At 40.5% G+C, this 20,419-nt stretch overlaps 3 protein-coding genes and 1 long non-coding RNA gene across 8 annotated transcripts in view; 2 read left to right on the forward strand and 2 right to left on the reverse strand.

Moving 5' to 3' along the window:
- Positions 1-4,398, forward strand: part of arhgap44a (Rho GTPase activating protein 44a) — a 28,531-nt gene extending 24,133 nt beyond the window's left edge. For 3 of the 5 annotated variants that reach the window (XM_038702129.1, XM_038702160.1, XM_038702137.1), the window contains one exon: positions 1,186-4,398. In XM_038702129.1, coding sequence (XP_038558057.1) covers positions 1,186-1,340 — 155 coding nt within the window. In that variant the 3' untranslated portion in view covers positions 1,341-4,398. Of the gene's footprint in view, positions 1-80 lie in introns of all 5 variants that reach the window. The other 2 variants (XM_038702154.1, XM_038702146.1) reach the window with 2 other exon arrangements.
- Positions 4,399-6,175: 1,777 nt separating this feature from the next.
- On the reverse strand, positions 6,176-7,500 carry LOC119890769 (RING finger protein 222). Its single transcript, XM_038702170.1, has one exon. It carries the CDS (start codon positions 7,348-7,350, stop codon positions 6,724-6,726), a length of 627 nt encoding a protein of 208 aa, XP_038558098.1. The 5' UTR covers positions 7,351-7,500; the 3' UTR covers positions 6,176-6,723.
- Positions 7,501-8,776: 1,276 nt separating this feature from the next.
- Positions 8,777-9,628, reverse strand: LOC119917313. Its single transcript, XR_005447254.1, has 2 exons — positions 9,202-9,628; positions 8,777-9,116 (listed from the first exon to the last, which is right to left on the reverse strand). It is a non-coding gene; the product is annotated as an uncharacterized LOC119917313 (long non-coding RNA).
- Positions 9,629-11,187: 1,559 nt separating this feature from the next.
- Positions 11,188-20,415, forward strand: ndel1b (nudE neurodevelopment protein 1-like 1b). Its single transcript, XM_038702191.1, has 9 exons — positions 11,188-11,344; positions 13,941-14,037; positions 15,973-16,126; positions 16,981-17,129; positions 17,652-17,788; positions 17,898-18,065; positions 18,157-18,248; positions 18,422-18,567; positions 18,721-20,415. Exons 2-9 carry the CDS (start codon positions 13,952-13,954, stop codon positions 18,809-18,811), a joined length of 1,023 nt encoding a protein of 340 aa, XP_038558119.1. The 5' UTR covers positions 11,188-11,344; positions 13,941-13,951; the 3' UTR covers positions 18,812-20,415.
- The last annotated feature ends 4 nt before the right edge of the window (positions 20,416-20,419 follow it).

The following is a 20,419-nucleotide window of genomic DNA, read 5'->3' on the forward strand; positions in this document are numbered from 1 at the left end:
TCATTATTTACCAATCACCCTGTCATTTTGTTATATTTATAATTCTCTTGTTCCCCCTGCTACTATTGTGTACTTTGCAGCTGTGTGAGGCCAGGGATTCAGTGTGGGCTAAGTGTGAGGGGGACTTTTAGGGTAAGCCAGACCGTCCCCTCCCCATGCGCTCCATCTCACTGCCTGGCCTCGTGCTGTGGCTGCCTCTGGGGTCTCCTGCAGCCTGCCTCAAACATACCTACCAGTAGCTCTCAATCAGAACACTTTCCCTATTTCCTCTTTGCAGGTTGACATTATTGACATTTTGCATGGTACTGTAGTTCAACCGATAATGCATGGCTTAAGGACTTCCCAGAGTGCACCACACTGCGCTCACATTGCAGACGCCGTCGCTTACAAAGGTCCATCTTTTAGCTCCCTCCTTTCGTTCCCCATTCCCAGCCCTATGCCAGCAGACACCACCCTCTAACGCGCCTGCCACCGGCATCAGGGGGGGCCACAGGTAACCCCCACTCCTCCTTTGGCAGGTTCATCGCTTTTTCTAACCTCTGCTCCCTCTTACTACACTGCCACGCTCCATCTCATTCCTACACAGGAGTAGTCGCCAGTCTCTGCTTGGACTTGCTGCTTTCAGTAAATGCAGCAGCACATTAGAATAACTATATTTAGAGCAAAAACTGTACCCGGTCCTCATGAGATTTCCATTGTTACTTCAAGCCCACTTGGTGTCTTGGTGCCATTTTTCCACAGAGTTCCACACACATCTTGTTGCCTCTGTGTTGGTTTATCCGGCCATTGTTGTAAACGTGTACAGTAATGTGTCATTGTGCAGTCATTTTGACCTGTGATTGTATTTTAACAAAATATCTGTTGCTGTTGTCTCAAAAGACACAAAAAGCTGTGACATGTTACACTAGTCTCTACCAAGTTTGCTCAGGTGTGACTAGCAACACACTGAAAACATCCCTGTGTAAAATGTGAAGCACATGCAATCTACGGATTACTTCAATCAGGACATCATTATGCCACTTACCAATTCAGACTTAAAAAGATTAATATTATTTCTGCTCTCTTCCGTTTTTTACACCTCATTATCATCATCATATGCCCTCTTCTCCTCCTCCTCTTGCTCATCATAACCATTTCCACCATTCTGCTCATCATACTCACCTTTCCCCCCATGCTCACCATTAGATATCTTCAATTATGAAATCCCCTCCATCAATGTCAATCTGGACAGCCTCATCGATGAGTTCAGCGGTGCCCCTTGCAGGAGGTCGGTGGCAGTGACAGACTCTCCAGAGGGGGATGCTGTGCCTGAGGAGGAGCCCCAGAGCACCACTCTATGACCTATGACCCTAAGGCATCACAGCTTACCAGCACCCCTATGGCTGTACATACTCTTAACTGTCGCCACCAAGGCCTGATGGAAACACACATTGGCCTCACCAATGCCCACCTGAAACCAGAACTCGAACACATCTGCTACAGGCTGCAAAGAAACTCATCTCTTACAATTGCTCGCTAGTACATAAATGTGACTACAAAAAAACACCAAAATGCCATAGTGGAGGAACAGTTGCCTTTAGGAGGAAAGACTGGAATATAGATAAGTATTACATTGAAAGTTTTTTTGTTTGTTTTGCTTTGTTCATCTTTGTTGTTGATGCAGTGGTCTGTATTTCTGTGAGTTTCTCAATTTCTTTTTGCCTTATTGTAACATGCAATCAAATTGCAATATGATATTCACAAGTTGTACAACTTTTGGTTAGGGAAACTCCTTGCAAGCCTGACATGGTTAGGAGCAAAGCCCATCCTCAGGGTGAATCAGAGAGGCGGGGTAAGAAAGAAGTCTGGTTATATTGCTCACAGGGTATTCAATCTTTGTGCACATTGGGGAAATGCTGAGCCTTTGAGAGTTTTGCATGCAGGATGAAACATTTTGTGGTTTAATTCTTATTGTCACACCCAGTCTTTACTTCCCCTCTTCTATCACATATTACAACTTTAGTTCTTTGTCTGACATTTACCTTGATACAGGTAAACTCACTTTAACTCACTTTATACCAGCACAGTATGAGAAGAATGTTACTGTAAATTCAATTTTTTGAACTTGCATCTCTTAGTCATTTTTAAAGAAAGCACCGCAATGTGTTTGCATGACAAGCCAATATGAACAAACTGCTTTGGATCAAGGGCCTCAGAATGGCAGTGTTTAATTTTGTGCGAGTGTTTCTGTTGTTGTTCTTGTTGTCTTTGGACAAATTTAAATTTAGACCACCCATGTGCTGTCACATTTTGATGATAATGGATGGATGACTACACTGCCTTTAGGTTCTTATGATTCTCTCTCTTAACCTTGTTTCAAGTGCTTCAGGTTCAGTGACCTTTGACCCCTAGTGTAAATACAAAGACTGTACATAAATTGATGTATATAAATCTGAGAGGAAAAGTATATGTAAAATGCATATCTTGAATATATAATAATAATAATAATATATGTGCTTATTCTGATCATGTGTAGAAAATGTAATGATTAAATATGTGATATTATTTTTGTCCCTGCACACAATGAACAGGTTTACTGTAGATTCATAACATAACACCAGGTAACAACGATGCTGCAGCAGAAGCACAGAATGTTATTTCTGCTAGAAATGAATTGTGAACTTTCTAATTCTATCTCCTTAGCTTTGACTTCAAAAATGCTAGAGCGCTAATGACTTGCACACTAATGCCCTATATTTTCTTTTTATCAGTTATTTAATTGGTTCCTGTGCAAATAAAAAACTTTGAGCACACTTGGACTATTTAATCAATTCGTAATGCGGATAAATGTAGTCCTAAGCCTATATTGTTGGACCTATATAGCAAAGTAAATATATGTGCTCATTCAAATAGAAATGCCGATGTGTAGGCAAATCTGACGCATCTGCTGTATCACTTCCAAAGTTGAAATTTGTTGCATCCTTTGTTGTTATTCTCATCGCAGACACTTAATTACAAATAATTTCAAATTCATCAGATAGCAGATGCTGCAGTGTCACTTTTTTAATTCCATACAAAATGTCTTAGGACAATAATTCTTTCAATAAAAGTGCAATTACAGTGTTTACTGATCCTCCTCAGCCCAAAAAGTGGTCAAAGTCATCCTTCCCAAACCTATAGAAAAAAGCCATTAATTATATTACAAAGCAATTGATTTTTTTTAAGTTAGTTTTATGTGTGAGTTTACTTCTGACAAAAATGAATTCTAGATTAACCTCTCTCCAAAAGTGATCTGTATGCCTCAGTGTGTGTTCTCAATGGACTATGTTTATGAAGATTTTGGTGATGTTGATAATTATATTGATAGTTGTGGTGATTATACTGTATGACAACAATTGCAAGTGCCCTCACGCTGGTTTTTATTTTGGAACTATAGGCATAATTAATGTGTACTAGAGGTTTTATTTTCTGTGCTGGATCCATACATTTATACGAGGAGGCAGGGGCATCTCTCTCTGTGTGCAGACTGAATGTGACTCACTCAGATTTCAAACGGTAGGCTAACAGGCAAACGAGAGCTTGTATTTGGATGAAGGTTAATTAGGGCCTGTTGGCATGTATTATTATCAGTGCAAGGTGGTATTATTGCAATGCTTTTGTGCATCGTAACTGGAACTTACAGCCACCTGAAAGCATGCATTCATATTCATTATAAGTGTGATTATTATGCTGCTGAAAAGAAAAAAAACATCTGTACCCTCCCCCAAAACACGTCATTATTTTTAATACATATCTAATTTCAGTCATTAAATTAACTTTACAGCTATTTTCAAGAGCATATTCACAGTAACCACCTTTTGCACCAAATGGTACACTGCTACATAGTTTTGTCAAGCTTTTCAACTACTGTACTACTACTGTAGACCTACATTTCCTAACTCACCTCACCACCAAGTATGTTGGTCTAAAGTAAAGCTCAATTTGTCAATTTGTTTACATTTTGTGTGGGGGGTATTTTAAATGAGAAAAAAAGGAAAATCTGAAGAAGTGTCATGCATGCGCTTAGATAGTCTTTTGATAATCCACGTTTTGTGTCAATCACTGTCATTTTAGGGATTGTAAGAGGGGTAAAATGTAAAGATGGACTCTAAAGATTGTGGATCACAATAAATGGTCCTTTTTGGGGTTTTGAGCAATACGATAGAGGAGTGGATGTTGCCTGTGGATGTACTGCCTCCTTCTGCTTTCACATTAGTGTACAAAGAAAAACCTGCTGCTTGTCGAGCCCACCATGCCCACCCTTTCCTCCTCTGCTTAGCATATCAAGTGGAACACAGTGTGTACTGTGAAGGCTACCTGCAATCCTTATCAGAATGTCAGAAATAAATATATATATTAAACTCTACATTTGTAATAATATCACCTCGTTCCTGTGGGATTTATTTCAGTGTTTGTTAGTTTGTTTTTTGGAAGAATATCTGTTGTGAAATTGGACAGTTGATGATCCCTGATGACAGAACCATTACTTTTCTTTGCCCATGAATTGTCACTGTTTAGGAATAATGACCAGCAGGCAGTGGTGGAAAGTGACAAGTACATTTACTCAAGTTAAATACAAACTTTATTTTAATATTTCCTTTATATTATATAATTTATACTTCTGCTCCATTAGATTTTAATGGGGAAAATGTGCTTATTACTCAACTACATTGTCTGACAGCTATAGTAGTAACTTTTCAGATTAAGATTCTACATCAAAAAGACGTTAGACATATAAAAACATTTTTTGAAAGATTAAACAAGTGGTTTACAGTGTGTGTGTGTGTGTGTGTGTGTGTGTGTGGGGGGGGGGGATGTCCATGTCCATGAGTTGTTAGCTGTTCCACCGAAAAGACATTCCCCCTTTAAACTTGTCATTTAAATAACTGTTCGAGACACAGAGAGGTAAAAGTATCTAATATTTCACAGAAAAAATGAAAACAGATCTTAATCAGAACTTTGTTTTGTCTTCTTTACTCTCCCTTTAATCAGCTCACAACCCCTCAGATTTATTGTGGCTTCACATCAGCCAGCTACAACAGTAGAATGCAGTTTATGTGTTGATGCATCAGTATTAACAATATCATATATTATAATATTCTGTATCAATCACAGGGAACAAAATAAGTACTTTAACTTTGATAAGGATCTGAGTACTTCTTCCACCACTGCTGAGGTTAATCCTGCCATTTAGGTTATAGTGTGAGCATACTGGTTGAGAAACCAATTTTCTCACTCTTGGTGCTGTCATAATTTTGACCTGAATACATTGCTAGTATTATCAGCTATTATCTATTTGCCTTGAAATTGTTGACTTTTGCACATTTACAACTTTACAATCAATTTGGTTACCCCCACTGAAATGCAGGCCACCAACAGGAATATGAATCAAAATGTCTGATTCATGCAAAGGAAATAAATCATTGTTATCCTCCTCTGAGTAAACCACATATGACTGAAAAGCAGAGGCCTCTTCATGTGTGTAACCTGTAGGACTGGCCCAGCAGGATGGCTGACGGCTTTCCAGTAAAGAAAACTAGGAGTGTTTGTCAGGATGGTGGTAATACTGACAAAACTCATTCTGAAAACTAGTTCTTCATTTGTTGGGAATCTCCACCCCAGGTTGCTGGTCTCTCTGCTCCATTTCAATCTGGACTCTTAAAGAGTCAGTGTGGTAATCTAATGCTACCATCCAGCAGTGTATCTCCTTACAGCAATCAGCCAAGCACATCTCATCCCATACCTGCTAGTCTATCTCCTTCAAGCTGCCACAAGTGCATCAATTATTTCTTACTGAAAGTTTTAGCAGTGGCTCTGTTTACACCATCTTTATACTCACTGGAAGGGAAGCCAGTCATGTTCTTTTATAGGATCTTACTGAGGGTTATTATACAACCACTTACTTCCTCCAACTATCTGACTATAAAAAAAAAAATCTCATTTGATCACTAAAGTAGGAAATGGAAAGTGTGAGACATTTTTTAAATGTCATTTATCCTTGTAATGTAAGGAGGAGAGAAGGTCTGTCTACATGATACCCCATGACTGTTTTAACAGGGTCCTTATTGTCACACTTTGTTCCATCACTAAACCAAGCTCATCTCTTGCTGCCAAAATGTAACCCCTGTCTTTTTTCTTTTAAGAAAATATCCAGACATGTGAAATAAGAGTTTATCATTTTTGTTCACAAAGTTGTTTGCTGCCGTTTGGAAACAGTTGAAATTATGATTTCAGAATGTCCAACCTACTTGGATTTATACATTTTGGATGTATGTTGAAATGGTTAAACACTGTTTCATAAACATGTAGAACATGTCATTGACAGGAATGCAAAACAGAAGGCTTTGCTGTCAAGGCTTTCCTAACCTTTACTTTACTTTAGGCTGTTGCTTGGTGATGCTCATAAAGGACACAGGCATGTGCCTATTAACTTCTTGACTTTTCTTTAAAATGAGGAAAGAAAATGACAATAAGCAACTATTAAAACCATGTTGCATGGCTTACCTTAAAACTAAAATGTACATTTTCAGTGGATTGATTATTCACTTAAATGCACCAGATTATTTTTTATCATCAAAACAAATAAACTGCTTTGCACACTTCATTGCATAGCTGTAGCTACTAAGGACGAAGCTGTTTTCTGCAAATGTCAGATCATCATTCCCTATTGGCACTGCATAATCCAGACGTCCAAATATCACTGGGCTATGCCAACAAAACCCAGGGTAAAGTTGCCGCCACTAGTGCCAGTAACGTAAACACTGAAAGCAAAACGAACAGGCATCGTGCAGTTGTGCAAATCCTGCGCCTTCGCCTGCCCTGGGGTCGAACAGCAGTCACCACAACGCTGAGCACGTCGTCTTCACACATGGGTCGCCCTTCAGCGCTTATGATAAAGATCTGAAATGCATTATGGCTGGGGATGATCAACCTCTGTCGACGGACTCGTTCTGACATCCACCTAAAGCTGTGAGCAATCCAGTTAACTCCCCTCGGTAAACTGTCCCTGGAGGCGCGCCGTGCGCTCTGGAGCTCTCTCAGTGGCAGAGGGAGAGGCACCTGTAGCGTCTGCGCTTCATCTGGATCCTTATTCGCCGCAAGGGACACAAGAGTTTCCTTTTGTTTCTTAATGAATGTAAGATGTCGGCAGATAGGGCAAACAATAGTGCCTTTGATGTTTCCTTCGTTGTTGATGCTGACCAGCGTTTTGACCAGACAGTCGTGGCAGAATACATGTCCGCAGCTCAGAGTCCTCTCCGTGCCCGACAGACCCTCATAGCACACCGGACACTCTCGTGCGTCCTCCTGGCTATCTTCGTTGTAAAATGCCATGGAAGGAAAAATAAATTGCCTACTGCAACAAGTGTTGGGAAATGGTTTAGGCTCAAATTCCTTGGTAAAAATGGTGTCAATTCCTCTTCAAGTTCTTCTCTCTCAGCGCATGACTTTCTTTACTTTTGAATGTGGGTGGAGGCGAAAGCTGCGCCTTGTAAAACAGGGCCTGCCACCTGCGGCTGATGTGACAAGACTGATTGGGTTCCCTGGAGGCATTATGGGCAGTTCAAGCGGCCAAGCTGGTTCATATTTCATGTTCTTTACATGGCGCTATGTGATCAATTGCGTTCTTTAAATATTAGCAAAATAGCACACCTGACTAATTAGCGATAGGCCTGTTTTATATTTAATATAGGCCTATTATTATTATTAGGTTGCAGCTTATATGAAGTAGTGATGACAAAGCATTGAAAAGCCCTTCACTGGTGTTCATGCTACCTACATTTAAAATGCAGGTTTGTTCAAATTAATTAATAATAATTGTATTTGTTAGAGTGTGTGTGAGTGTTGAACAATTAGGTGAGTAAGGGAATTTGATAATAAGCTCATATTTTCCAAACTTTATATTAAAGGAGCATCCTTAGAAAATGTATTGAATTTTTTTTTAAATGGCCCAGACTTATAAGGGAAACACATTTATAGAAATATATACCATCTGTGATATAAAACTATGGCTTGATTGTTTCACACAGACTACATCCACAAAAATTACTGTAGAGTTGAGTCACAAAAGTCAACACAATTTGAACACAAAGTGGGAATACTCTGTTTTATCATGGTATATGGTGTCTTTTTTATTTTGTATACTTCCTGACAAAGACTTTTGGAGATGCGGTGCTGTTCCTCTGAGTCATGTATCACAGCTGGATGGGTACCAAACTTCATAGAGGAGCAGTCATAACACAACAGCACATAACACTGTGTGTTAATCGAACCATAGCCAGGTGAGCTGAAACTTGCAAACAAGTAGGCTACACTTATATTTTGTTGTGGCCTTTTCAGCCTGTTTTGTAAGACTAATAAGGATCATCTGAATGCAATCACCTGACATCTCTTGAGTATGCAGAGCCGGCCCTAGACCTTCAGGGGCCCGAATCAAAATTTAGTTAGAGGCCCCTCTGACTGTCGGGCATTGTCACTATATATGACACAGAAACAACGTCTCTTGTTTTTAAATAAGACCCGACGAATTCTTAAACCTGCCATGTTTGTTTAGCACAAAAACACAAAAGAACATTTCTTAAACCTGTTTGACAATAAAGCTGATTCTGATGAAAAACAATAACTCTGTATTATTATATCTACTATGTTTGATGTCAAACAGGAAACATATGATACCACCAGTGCTACTGAGCTTAATGGCAGTTCAAGAGCCAGTAGACACTGATGAATTTAGTTCTGAATAAAAAGAATGATAAAGTGATTATGACCAAAGCTTAAATCTTTATTAACAGCCAGACAAGAGATTAAGAGACAAAAACTACAAAAAAGTTGATAGCATCAGTTTTCTCAACCACCTTCTTTATGAGTGATCTAAACATGTAAAGATAGAAAAGACTTTTACTGTCTGGGTGTCTTTTTGGAAAAGTCAAAATGTCTCTGTCAACCTGTGTCGGTTTTACAGCTCACCACATCAACCTATAACTGGTCATTAAGGACAGATGTCCAGTCAGCTGGATCCACTGGAGGAGTAGAAACTGGAAAGCCAGGTGTGATGGTAAGCACGATGGTACTGCTCTCCACTTCAACGGGCACAGGTAGACCTATGAGGAGATTAACACGGACAATAAGTAATTTTAGTAAGTTGACATAACTGTTTAGATATTGTTGATGTAGGCCTAAACTTACCTGTCAGCTTCTTGGAGCAATGTTGGAGGCTGATGGACCCGCTATGAAATAATAAAAATATATAAATAAATTGACTGAACTGAAATGACTGACTTGTGTTATTAGATGTGGAGGATCTTATAATTCAAGACAATCTGCCAGAGTTTGATGCTGTCTCCTTTTAAAAAGTGATGTCTTTTCAACACTAGCTGCTTTGGAGATTAATGTTAGATTGATAAACTAAAGGATAATGGCTTAAATTGAAGAAGATCCATGTCCTAATAACACTATTAACCTAATCAACTGCCTTTAATAATACAAGTTAATCCTATAGTATGGTATAATATTAATACTATACTATGTTTATGCAGTTGCACAAAAATTGTGATGCTAATCTCGGTTAGCATGTTAGCAAGCTACAGTGTTAGCATTGTTAATACCAGCGCGGCTAACTAAGACTAATGTAAGACCTTTAGAGCAGATTATCTAAAAACACAGGCCTAGAAAAACGGACCCTGTGGGCTTACATACCTTTATCCTATTGCCTCCTCTCTTCTGTTGTCTTTTTACATGTCCAGACAATTATGATCTTCTCTTGTCAGACATCAAGCCTGGCCGACCCAGCGTAACGAGTGATGTCACAGGGTCACAGGTCACAGCTGATTTTCCAAAGTATATGACTAAATTAAATAACCAATATGCTTATTATGGTACGTAATATAAAGAGCTATCTTTCATTTTATTTATTTATTATTTTAAGTTTCTTTTTTCAGTGTTTTTTTTTCCACCACTAGCAAGCAGTGACTGTATGGGGCCCTCTGCTGGCCACGGGGCCCTCTGCTGGCCACGGGGCCCTATGCCACCGCAATGGTCGATTAGTGGCTGGGCCGGTGTTATGCCGAGTTTTGCCTGCCTGCCGAGAATTGCATGCGCCTCCAAATAATGATTTTAATTTTAATATTCTTTGTGGGCTTCATCAATGGTGATAAATGATTCGAAGTATATATTTTATGAACGTTTCGAGTCTTTAATATTTTAATACACTTGGTAGAAGTACCATTCCTTGAGATTCAGTAAATAAATGTGGTGATAATGCTGTTTGATCAATGAGCACAGCAAAGTGTCTGAGAAGGACCCAAAGAGGTTGATGCATAATTTGGCAGATCAAATTTTGTGGCTACCTGCCGAGATTTGCATCCGCCTCTTTTCTCAGCATAAATGACCCATGAGGTGGATGCATTTCTCGGCAGGCAGGCAGGCAGAATTCGCCACAAGTGTTTCTTGTTTCCTAGCAAAAGTTATAGTGGGATCCAAAATACAAACTGGGTTCCAGAGAATGTCTTGTACCCTAGAGCTTAAACTGTTCATTAAGCCTTACAAAGAAGTGTTGCATCAAAGAGTGTACTGTAACTTGAGCTAAAGTTAACAGGAATGGGGTTTTTTGTATAATGTAATTTAATAAAACTACTTTATTACTACTAAGTTATTGAAAATATCCTGTTACTGAAACAAATAACTGTAAGTTACTGAAACATACTAAAACATTACATTATATACTAAACAAGACATTTTGAAAGCTTGAACATTGCCTTTGTCTCTTTTGTCCCGGATTGATTGTGCCCCTCTGACAAAACAACTGGCCCCAGCCTGGCCCCCTCAATAAAATTGGTCTAGAACCGCCTTTGGAAAGGATATAGGCTAACAGAGAAACAAGGCACAAAGTATTTGAATTAATAAACTAACAGTTACAATCAAGGCAATTATATCTATTCAGAAATATTTTATTGTCTTGATGTTCTCTTTCCCTGTGTAGTGATTTATTCTCTGGCAATCATATGCCACCTTGTGGTCACTGTAGTAATAACGGTGTGGCTGCAAATCCACAGTCCAAAATCGTTTTTTAAAAAAGAGGTGCGTGATTCTAGCACATCTATTTCTATGGCAGCCCTGCCCAGTCGTGACGTAAATAACGTCATCACGTACGTCTATGTCAGGATTTACGTCGGTTCCGGGAGACGCGTTGGCAATTTCCTAAACACAGCTCAGTCACTATAGTACCATCCGAGGCCAGGGCAGGGGAGAGAGGTGTGTGTTGGATGTAACACCGGCTAGAAGGTGACCCGCTGAAACAGAAGACTGTTGGACAACGATTTGACATGAGCAGGTACCAACTTTAAGAGTGAAAATGTTCCGTTTTGACGTGTTTACTGTTGGACCTGTTTGTGTTGAGCTGTCGTATTTAGCCAGCGGCGTCTGTGTGAATACGGAGATGACAGTCGAGCTCGGTTTAAATGTTGAGAAGACTCTGCTTTGATTTTTTGCTTTACATACCATGTATTTTTTGTATGTGGTATTTTCTTGTTTTCGTGTAACGCGTGCTGTTTTGGCATTATCCTAAGCTTCTGTATTCTGTCTGTCTAACCACGCAGTATCAGATTTCCACACATTGACAGCAGCGTTTGTTAGCTAACGTTATCTGAATTACAACCTGCCGCAGTTCAGACAAATCTGGCCTGATAAATGTCACTCTGTTCTTTTTTGCTTACTGTTTATGATTGTTGCAAAATATGTGCACACTGGCTATAAAATCACAGTTAACCTATTTGTGGTGCATCTACATAGTCATTTTTATAGAAAAACCCCCTTCCATAACACAAGGGACCAAAATATAGGCCCAGGTCAGGGGAACACTGACACCACACCCTGTGATCTGATTATTATTAAAATAAGAGCAAACCAATAGGACTATAAGAGGTATTTTCACCCCTCTCAATGGCCCCACTATAAAAATGTGACTACATCAGCACTTGAGCTCTTAGTAAGCACCTAGTCATCTGCAACAAATGAGGATGTAGAGACCGGAATCAGGGAAAGGAAACTCTTCACGACCTTCCCCTGTCTGTAACTTCCAGATGGCTCCACACCAAGTGGAGGGTCACCATCACCATCTTTGCTGGCTACAGGCCTGGCCTGTCCAGGTATTGTTTCAGCAGACAAATAGATAAAGGGGTCAAGCTGACACCGCTCCAAAGGATGCTGAAATGAAAGATAACAGGAGCTAGTTTTTTCTTTCTGGCAGTCACAGTGCTCAACATGATGTAACTTAACCTTTTCATCTCATTTTAAGTGATGTATTATGTTACCAGTACAGAGCCAGTCTGTCCTCATCTGGCCTAAATATGTGAAATGGCTTTAGTATCTCTATTGCCCCATTTGAGCATCCTGTCATTGGTCAGTGGGCTGAGATATAGCCATGTGATTATCCTGATAAGGCCTTTGATCTGAATCACTATGGAAACTGTTTCCTGTCACTCATGCCTTGTGGAGACCCACACTGATCAATATAAAGCACTGGATCCCATTCAGCCCATTCAGCATCACAACAAGTAGAGATCTGCTGTTTGTTAGACTACCTTGAAATTCTGTTCTCTGTATATAATCAGAGAAAATAGTTTGGGTTGTTCCCTGGAGGGATTTGAAGGCTCTATATGACACAACTAACATGTTACGTCTGTAGCAGCCGGGGAACATTTCACTCTCTCCACCCTTAAAGTATTTTGGTCTCCAGTTTCCTTTGTGGTTTCCAAAGTAGTGTACTGACACGTGAGGGACCAGTAGCAAGAAAATTGTTTATGACGCCATCTCTGAGGAATGTTGAAAGGGAAGAGCAGGCGGTCTGGCCTCTGAGTCTAGACCATCTTCTCCTTGGCAAGGAAGACAACACATCCTCCTCCTAGTCTCGCCAAAATATAATAATAATCGCTACAGTAACATATACCACTTTCTTATATAACCACTTTGTGCACAGACAGTTTTAACACTAATCAAACCAAATTCCTCAAGCCTTATAAATAACTGCCTAAAAGCGTTATCTGCTTGACCTTCAGTCCGGCTGAATGGGTTCCGGTGCTACATCCACTGGTTGTCTGACCTATCTGCAGGAAATCCTGATAATCTCTGTTTGGATCCTGGAGCTACAGCAATTGGAAGGGCATGTGTGCAGCAGCTGTATTTCCCACACACAGAACACACCGCAGCGGCTCTTTCCAGATGTGTTCGACAATTTCCTGAAACCTGCCTCATAGATCGCAGAGTGAGGCAGAGTTTATTAGCTCACCAGAAAAGAGGAAAAGCCGTCTAGTAAAGTGTTATTTCCGCAAGCAGGACGGAAGATAAAAAGCTCTTGGTCAAAACTTCAGAACTAGGCCACAACCGACAGCTTTGATCTGTTTGGCATTAACCACACTTGATAAAGATTACACACATTTACCGGGCACCGGACATCATTCAGGCTATTCAGTCATAAAAAGTCTTGCCATGTTGGCCACCAAGCTTGTAAAAGACTGGGTGATGTAGCTAGTGATTCATGAGTAACTACGGATGACATGACCTCAGAGCGTAGGGTGACACGGCCCTGTTTGTCCCTTTCCAGTAACGACAGGCCTGTTCTGTTATCTTCTCATCTCCAGTGAGAAATGAGGGAAGTTTTTCATCTCGATTTGCCTGGTTGGTTAGCTCTAAGATAAGATGGGAATGCACCATGCCAGATTCTACATGCCAAAGGATGCAAATAGTGAAAATGTTGTACCATGTTTGAGTACATTTTGTGTGTGTGTGTTTTTTTTGTTGTTTGTTTGTTTTTTACTTTTCAGTGGTGGTCCTAACCTCAGGAGCACAAGCCTTGCATTGTTTTCAAATGTCCTTTTAAGTTATTGAAATCAGCTGTGAGGCTAATAAATATATGTCTCCTTAATTCCCAGGGTGCCCTGATATGGACAAAGAGATGATTCCCAAATTTTCGTCAAAGGATGAGGAAGTTGATTACTGGAAGTCCCAAGCTCTCAAATATAAGAAAAGGTAGGCATTGTGATTTACTTCTCACATGTACTGACCAGTATGTAACCCTTTTATCCATGTTTAACATCTTGTTATGACCAGTCATGACATACCATGTTCATGTGGCAATAGGACAGATGTTCTTTTACTGTTTGCCTACTAAGCTCACTCTTGCAAATTGGGTTATGTAACCATGTCATGTTTTATTTTGTGATCTGTGTTGTGGCAATCCCCCATTTGAAATAAACACTCATAAAAACACTCAAAACTCCAAACAGCAGGAAGCCGTGATGTTTAAAAAGTTGTAGTGGTGTAGTCTTACATAATAGGCAGATGCTTATTTGCTGAAGATGTGGTTTTGTCTGTAGTTATGAAAGATGTGATCACATAATAATTACGTCTTTATCTTGAACCGAATGTTTTGTGGACGCGTCTCTATATAAAAGTTTCAGCACAGAAACCCTGTGTGTAGCCATATAAGGCAAATGACCAGACAAGCGTTTTGAAATCACGGCCCACAAACAGCTGTGGCTCGCTCGGTAGGAAATGACTACATCTGAGACTTCTTTAAAAGACACCACAGCCTACGTTGGGATAGGCAGCAAATCTTTGTTGAACTCAGTCCGTCTGTCTTTTCTATTTGTGGAGTTAGGCCCCATGATTCGCTCAAAGGAAGTGTGAAACTGCACAGAGAGGGTTAAAGTCCTGGTGGTTTTCTAAGAAATTCCTGCTGTGGGTAAAGAGGAAAAAACTTCAACCCATGGAAAAAATAACACCAAGTATATAGCTAACCGTGGCCTATCTCACACATGTTTTTGTGCACGTTTTCTCAGGATCACTTAGTTACCTTAAGGAAGTTATCTCCCTGAAGAGATATCTTTAATCTTGACTTTTTCCAATTTGTTCAGACTAGCGCCACTTGGACATCATACAGTTTTTGATTATCACTAAAACATTTAATAATGTGAAGTGCATTTATATTGTCTGCATTCAGTCATTTTTGCACATTCTGTGTCATTTATTGCTGTTCTATGTAATGCATGCCAGCGTACCATTTTAAACCATGAAAAGCATGAGAGAGGACAAGCCTCACTGTCAAACAGGGAAGTTATAGGAACCAGCATGCTGATGAAGCAAGCCACTGTGACGCTGGTATGTGTGGAACGACTCCAGCACAACAACTGATATCATGGGTTGCTCTGTAGAGCCACTGTGAGGCCATTATCCAGCACGAGTCAGCTGATCTCAGAACAGTGTTAACCTCGGTGTCATCGTGTGTGCATAAAACTAGGGACCATTTAGATTAAATAAACTCAGACATTGCCACCACATTACTTTTTCCTTCATATCCCATGTTGGATTTTTCACTCAAATCAATCTACACACGTCAGGACTAGTGTTTATGAGTTACTGTGTGTTTGTGTGTTGTGTTTTTAGATTCTCTGCATGGGTTTGGCCCTGACCAGCGTGTATACACATCCTGTTTCTTAGCCCATGTCCTCATCCTGTTTCTCTGCACTCTCATTTTGTCTTCGACTCTTGACCTTTTAACCTTTTTTCTCACAGCTGAGGACGCACGACAGCAGGCCTGTTTTTCAGAGCTACTTCTGAGCCATCTACTGTCACAGTTCAGCTGTCTCTGCAGAGCTGTATATTTAGAACACTTAACTCGACAACACAGTTTCCTGTTTGGCGGACTCAGGATTGAACGTTAAAAATCTACAATGGGCTTTTAATGCAGGTTTATTTCTGGTCATTGGTGATAAAGCTACTAGAACATGCCTGAGCCTGGCTCATCTTACAGGACAAAAGCAGTCAGTTTTCTAGAGCCCATGCCCGCCGTCATTGAGCCAGTCAGCTATACAGAATTCAATAGTGGACAGTGCACAGGGTAGCCGGTAATTGACAATGATTGTTTATGTTTCTCCCCACTGTGTCTGTGTGTGTAACATCCAGTTGCCATGATGCCCAGGAGGAACTGCAGGAGTTCCAGGAGGGGAGCCGGGAGCTGGAAGCAGAGCTGGAGGCACAGCTTTGCCAGGCTGAACACCGCCTTCGAGACCTCCAGAGTGAAAATGAGAGACTGAAGAATGAGATGGCGAACCTAAAGGTAACTGGGCCTGGCGACTTGCCGTGCAGCTTATTTTGGGATTTGGCTTGCTTTTGCGGTCTGTGGTTTAGGACACCAATAAACTAATTTGTGCTTACTTAAGAGGTTATGTGATCTCTGTTGGATCCTGAGGACAAGGTCCAATGTGTTATTTGTATGGTAGGTCATAATAAGGCATGCTCTTAGTTAATCCTCCAGCACTCCTTAATTGGATGTCAGGATAAAGAGGAAGAAAATAGAAAACTGCAAGGACAAGTCTGGTTCTTAATCACTGTAGGCATAATCAGAGTGCGCTCGCTTGGTGATCCAATAGTCCATAGTTTAACAAATTACTGTGTATACATTCAGGAAATTAAACTGTACACCGCCACTGTACACAGAGCAGAAAAGTATTGTGCCTTACATGTGGCCCAACGTGAGCATGCTTGCAGCAGCTAATCCTGAAGAGGATTAACGGTGTGAATGAAGATCATGAGAGACCAGAGAGATCATAAATCATGCTTTCCTGTCTCTGTACCTGAGGGGCCACAATACTGGCACACAGCCCTCACTGTACTGTGAAGTGCCACAGGGTCTCCCCAAGGAACGAAGAGGCTCTTTGAAGTGGAATGTGGAAGAACATATTTTCTAACAGTCTTATGATTCACCAGGTTGTATTAAAAACTGTAGGAGTACTGCAATTTACCATTGAATAGTATATAAAATGGTACTTTAACACCGCATGCCTCATCAAAAGTACATTAAAGTTGATAAAGTTGTTTTCTGTACCAGTATGTCTGTGTGATGTTCTTGTTTCTCTACATGCACTCGCTCCTAAGCTCTGTTCTCTTCTCCACTCTCTCCGTCTCTATCAGGAGAAGCTGGAGCAGCAGTATGCCCAGAGTTATAAACAGATTTCTATGCTAGAGGATGACCTGGGCCAAACACGCAGCATCAAGGAGCAGCTCCACAAATACGTCCGAGAGCTTGAGCAGGCCAACGATGACCTGGAGAGAGCCAAAAGGTCAGCCCGACAGGACATTTTGGTTAATATATGATATATAAGTTTATTATTTTTTTATTTTTTTAATTCTCACCCGGCACATCAATGAAAATAGTGGCAAATTTTCCGCTCAAAATTCTCAAACAAAAAAAACTGTGGGTTTGTTGACAGCAGGCCTCTCATTTTGAGTTGGTGACTGTCAATTTTGCTAGCTGAAATTGTGACTAGCAGATTTTTTGAAAAGTAGCTAACACTCTCTTAGCCGGATTTGGTAAGACTGTAACTTACGTCGGAGCAGACAAACACAAAGTTTTCCATACAATTTTGCTCCTGTGTCTTTGGCTTTGGAAAGGCTAAAAAAAGACATAGGTTAACCTTCCAAAGTCTTTGTGCTGAGTATTGCTCTTACTACACCCCCACCTACACTGCTTCGGCCCTGAGGGGATGATTAATTCTAACTGTATTTTGATTTTCAATCAATTGGACCGTATGTAACGTTCATAAAAGGTTTTAACAGCTGTGTCCATCAACCTCTATGTGCAGGGCAACAATAGTGTCTCTTGAGGACTTTGAGGGCCGTTTAAACCAGGCCATTGAGAGAAATGCCTTCCTGGAAAGTGAGCTGGATGAGAAGGAGTCTCTTCTGGTATCTGTGCAGCGGCTGAAAGATGAAGCACGAGGTGAAGACAAAGCCCGTTGGAATCCATTCTGACCTTTTGCAGGCAGCATGTTACCTCTGTGAGAGTTAGTGGAGGAGTTATTCATGAGTTTGACTCTTATCTTCTGCAGACCTGAGACAGGAGCTGGCAGTACGGGAGCGGACTACAGACAGGATGTCAGCACCCAGCTCACCCACCTTGGACATCGACAAGATGGATTCTGCAGTACAGGCCTCTTTATCCCTCCCAGCCACACCCGTAGGAAAGAGCATAGAGCACCCCTTCATCAGCTCAAAAGGTTGGTGTCAGTTACTCTCAGTCTTTACTGTGTATGTGAAATAGGACATTCACTGATATGTGTATTAATATTGGCTTGTGTGCTTGTGCAGCCTTGACCAATGGCTGTGGCAACTCATCCCTCACTCCTTCTGCTAGAATCTCAGCTCTTAATATTGTTGGTGACCTCCTGAGGAAAGTTGGGGTAGATATTCCTTTTAATTTAACACATAAATACATTACCTTTTTGGTATGGGGGTTTTGTTCTCTGTATGAATCACAGGGTTCACAAAGTAAACAAACAGTGCTTTAAAATTCTGAACAGGTTGCAGATGAGTTCATGTATAACACAGATTGTATTTCCTGTTTTGGGACTAGGCTTTGGAGTCCAAACTCGCCGCATGTAGGAACTTTGCCAAAGACCAGGCAGCAAGAAAAAATTTCTCCAAAGACAACGGCATACTCCTCAACAGCAATGCCACCAAGTTCTCTCACTCTCTACATACCACTTACTTTGACAAAACGTGAGTGTTTTAGCAAGTGGTTTCATTCTTCCCCTTTCTACTTGTCTTACTGTGCAGAAAATAACTAGTGTATTATACCATGTTTTATGCGTATTTCTTTTTGCCCTGTATGTGCGTTTGTTAATATTGTGCATGTTCACGTTGCAACTGCAGGACTGTTAATGGATTGGACCCCAGCTCCTTGACCTCCATGGCAACATCCAGAGCCATGTCTCCACCAGGCATGCTGCCTCTGAGTGTGTGAGGCGTCCCGCACCGCATAAACCTCTGCTGAAACTCACCCAACACAATGTGGGAACAGAGAGGACACTCGAAAGACCATTGCTGTGTACGTGTGTACGTGTGTATGTGTATGTGTGTGTGTGTGTGTGTGTGAGAGAGCGAGAGAGTTTGAAGGAAGAGTGGTGTGTGTTTCCTCTTTGGGATTGTGCATTTTTGCGTGCAAGAGAGGCTTGACTGTACAATGAACTTGCCTCCAGTTTGCAGCTCTAAATGCATCTGTGAGTAGGTGCACAGTGATGTGCGCATATGTTCCTACCACATACTTGCATGTGCCTAAAGCTGTACTGTACTTTGCTCGTATGAATGTCACTGCAAATGGTGTTGCTCTCTAGATGTCAACTCTGAAGTGGCTCCGTTGTACTCTTAGTTCCTCTGTTGATCTGAAAACTACTATCCCTGACAAAAGGTCCTTAACAGACCACAGCTTCCTCTTAACCTTCTTTCCCTCTTGTATTTTCACTTGAATTGCACAGATAAACTCATTTCAGTTTAGAATGTATTATATTTAAAAAGGGATATGTTCATATTAACTAATTTATCTCACAGTATCCTTTAAGATGAAATGTTTCTTATTTGCTATTTTCTCGCGTGTGTGCATATGTAATGTGGGGTTGGGAGAGGTAGAGTTGGACCCCATATTCATGACTGAAGTGAATGTTGATCGTTCAAAGCCATGTAGCCATAGTGAAGTTGTTTTTTTCGTTGCTGCCTGGCTGCTTGCTGTAATTCCTTTTGGAAGTAGTCTCCATGTTAAAGCTTGGGAATACCAGCTGGTTCTGTGCTCTGGGTTAAACCTGCACTTAAACAAACTGCTCCTCACAGGTTTCGCTGCAGTCAAGTGTTTTCCTCTGTGGACATCCATTGACATTTCGAGGGTTTAGCCTTTTTTATGTTTCATGAATACATTTTTATATATATATATATATATCTTGCGACAGGCTCACTTACCTCATTCTGTGATCTAATGGCAAATATCCACGGTGGATTCGTAAGATGAGCAGGTGGATTTGGCTTTATAAAGCTTTCACGATAAGATACTCCAAGCAAAACAAAACTGACTCAAGGATCCATTTTGAGACTTTTTTTTTTTTTTTTTTACCTTTGCTTGTGTATGTGAATTCATGGTCATTTGTGTCATGCAGCATATTCTGCTAATTATCTGTTATTGTGTGAACTTAATGTTAATTTGACTTGACTTGAGCAGGTTTGATATTGGCAATGCCTTCATTTTACATCCCAGAATTTTGTCTAAATCCATTTTGCCCTCATATTTCTCCCTTTCATAGACCTTTGTGTCACCATCTTGACATGTTGAAGCATAATTTGAAGCCTTTAGTATTTGATTATGAGATGTCACTCTGTGAGCCTGTTCTAAAGTGTGTCAGTGTGTATATAACTTGTAAGAATGGTAATTTTGCCTACCACATTTGTACATACTGACATTAAGGTCCTATTTATTTTAGGTTCTGTATGGCATGTGCAGATAATGAATGGTTAAAGCCGTTGTGTTATGATATCAAATTTGTCAAAATTGTTTGAGTAAATAAAGACTGATGATAAATATGACATG

The sequence above is a fragment of the Micropterus salmoides genome, unplaced genomic scaffold (genome assembly GCF_014851395.1).
Source record: "Micropterus salmoides isolate LMB-PRFRI ecotype aquatic unplaced genomic scaffold, ASM1485139v1 Ms_hic_scaffold_10, whole genome shotgun sequence".
NCBI classification, from domain to species: Eukaryota; Metazoa; Chordata; class Actinopteri; order Centrarchiformes; family Centrarchidae; genus Micropterus; species Micropterus salmoides.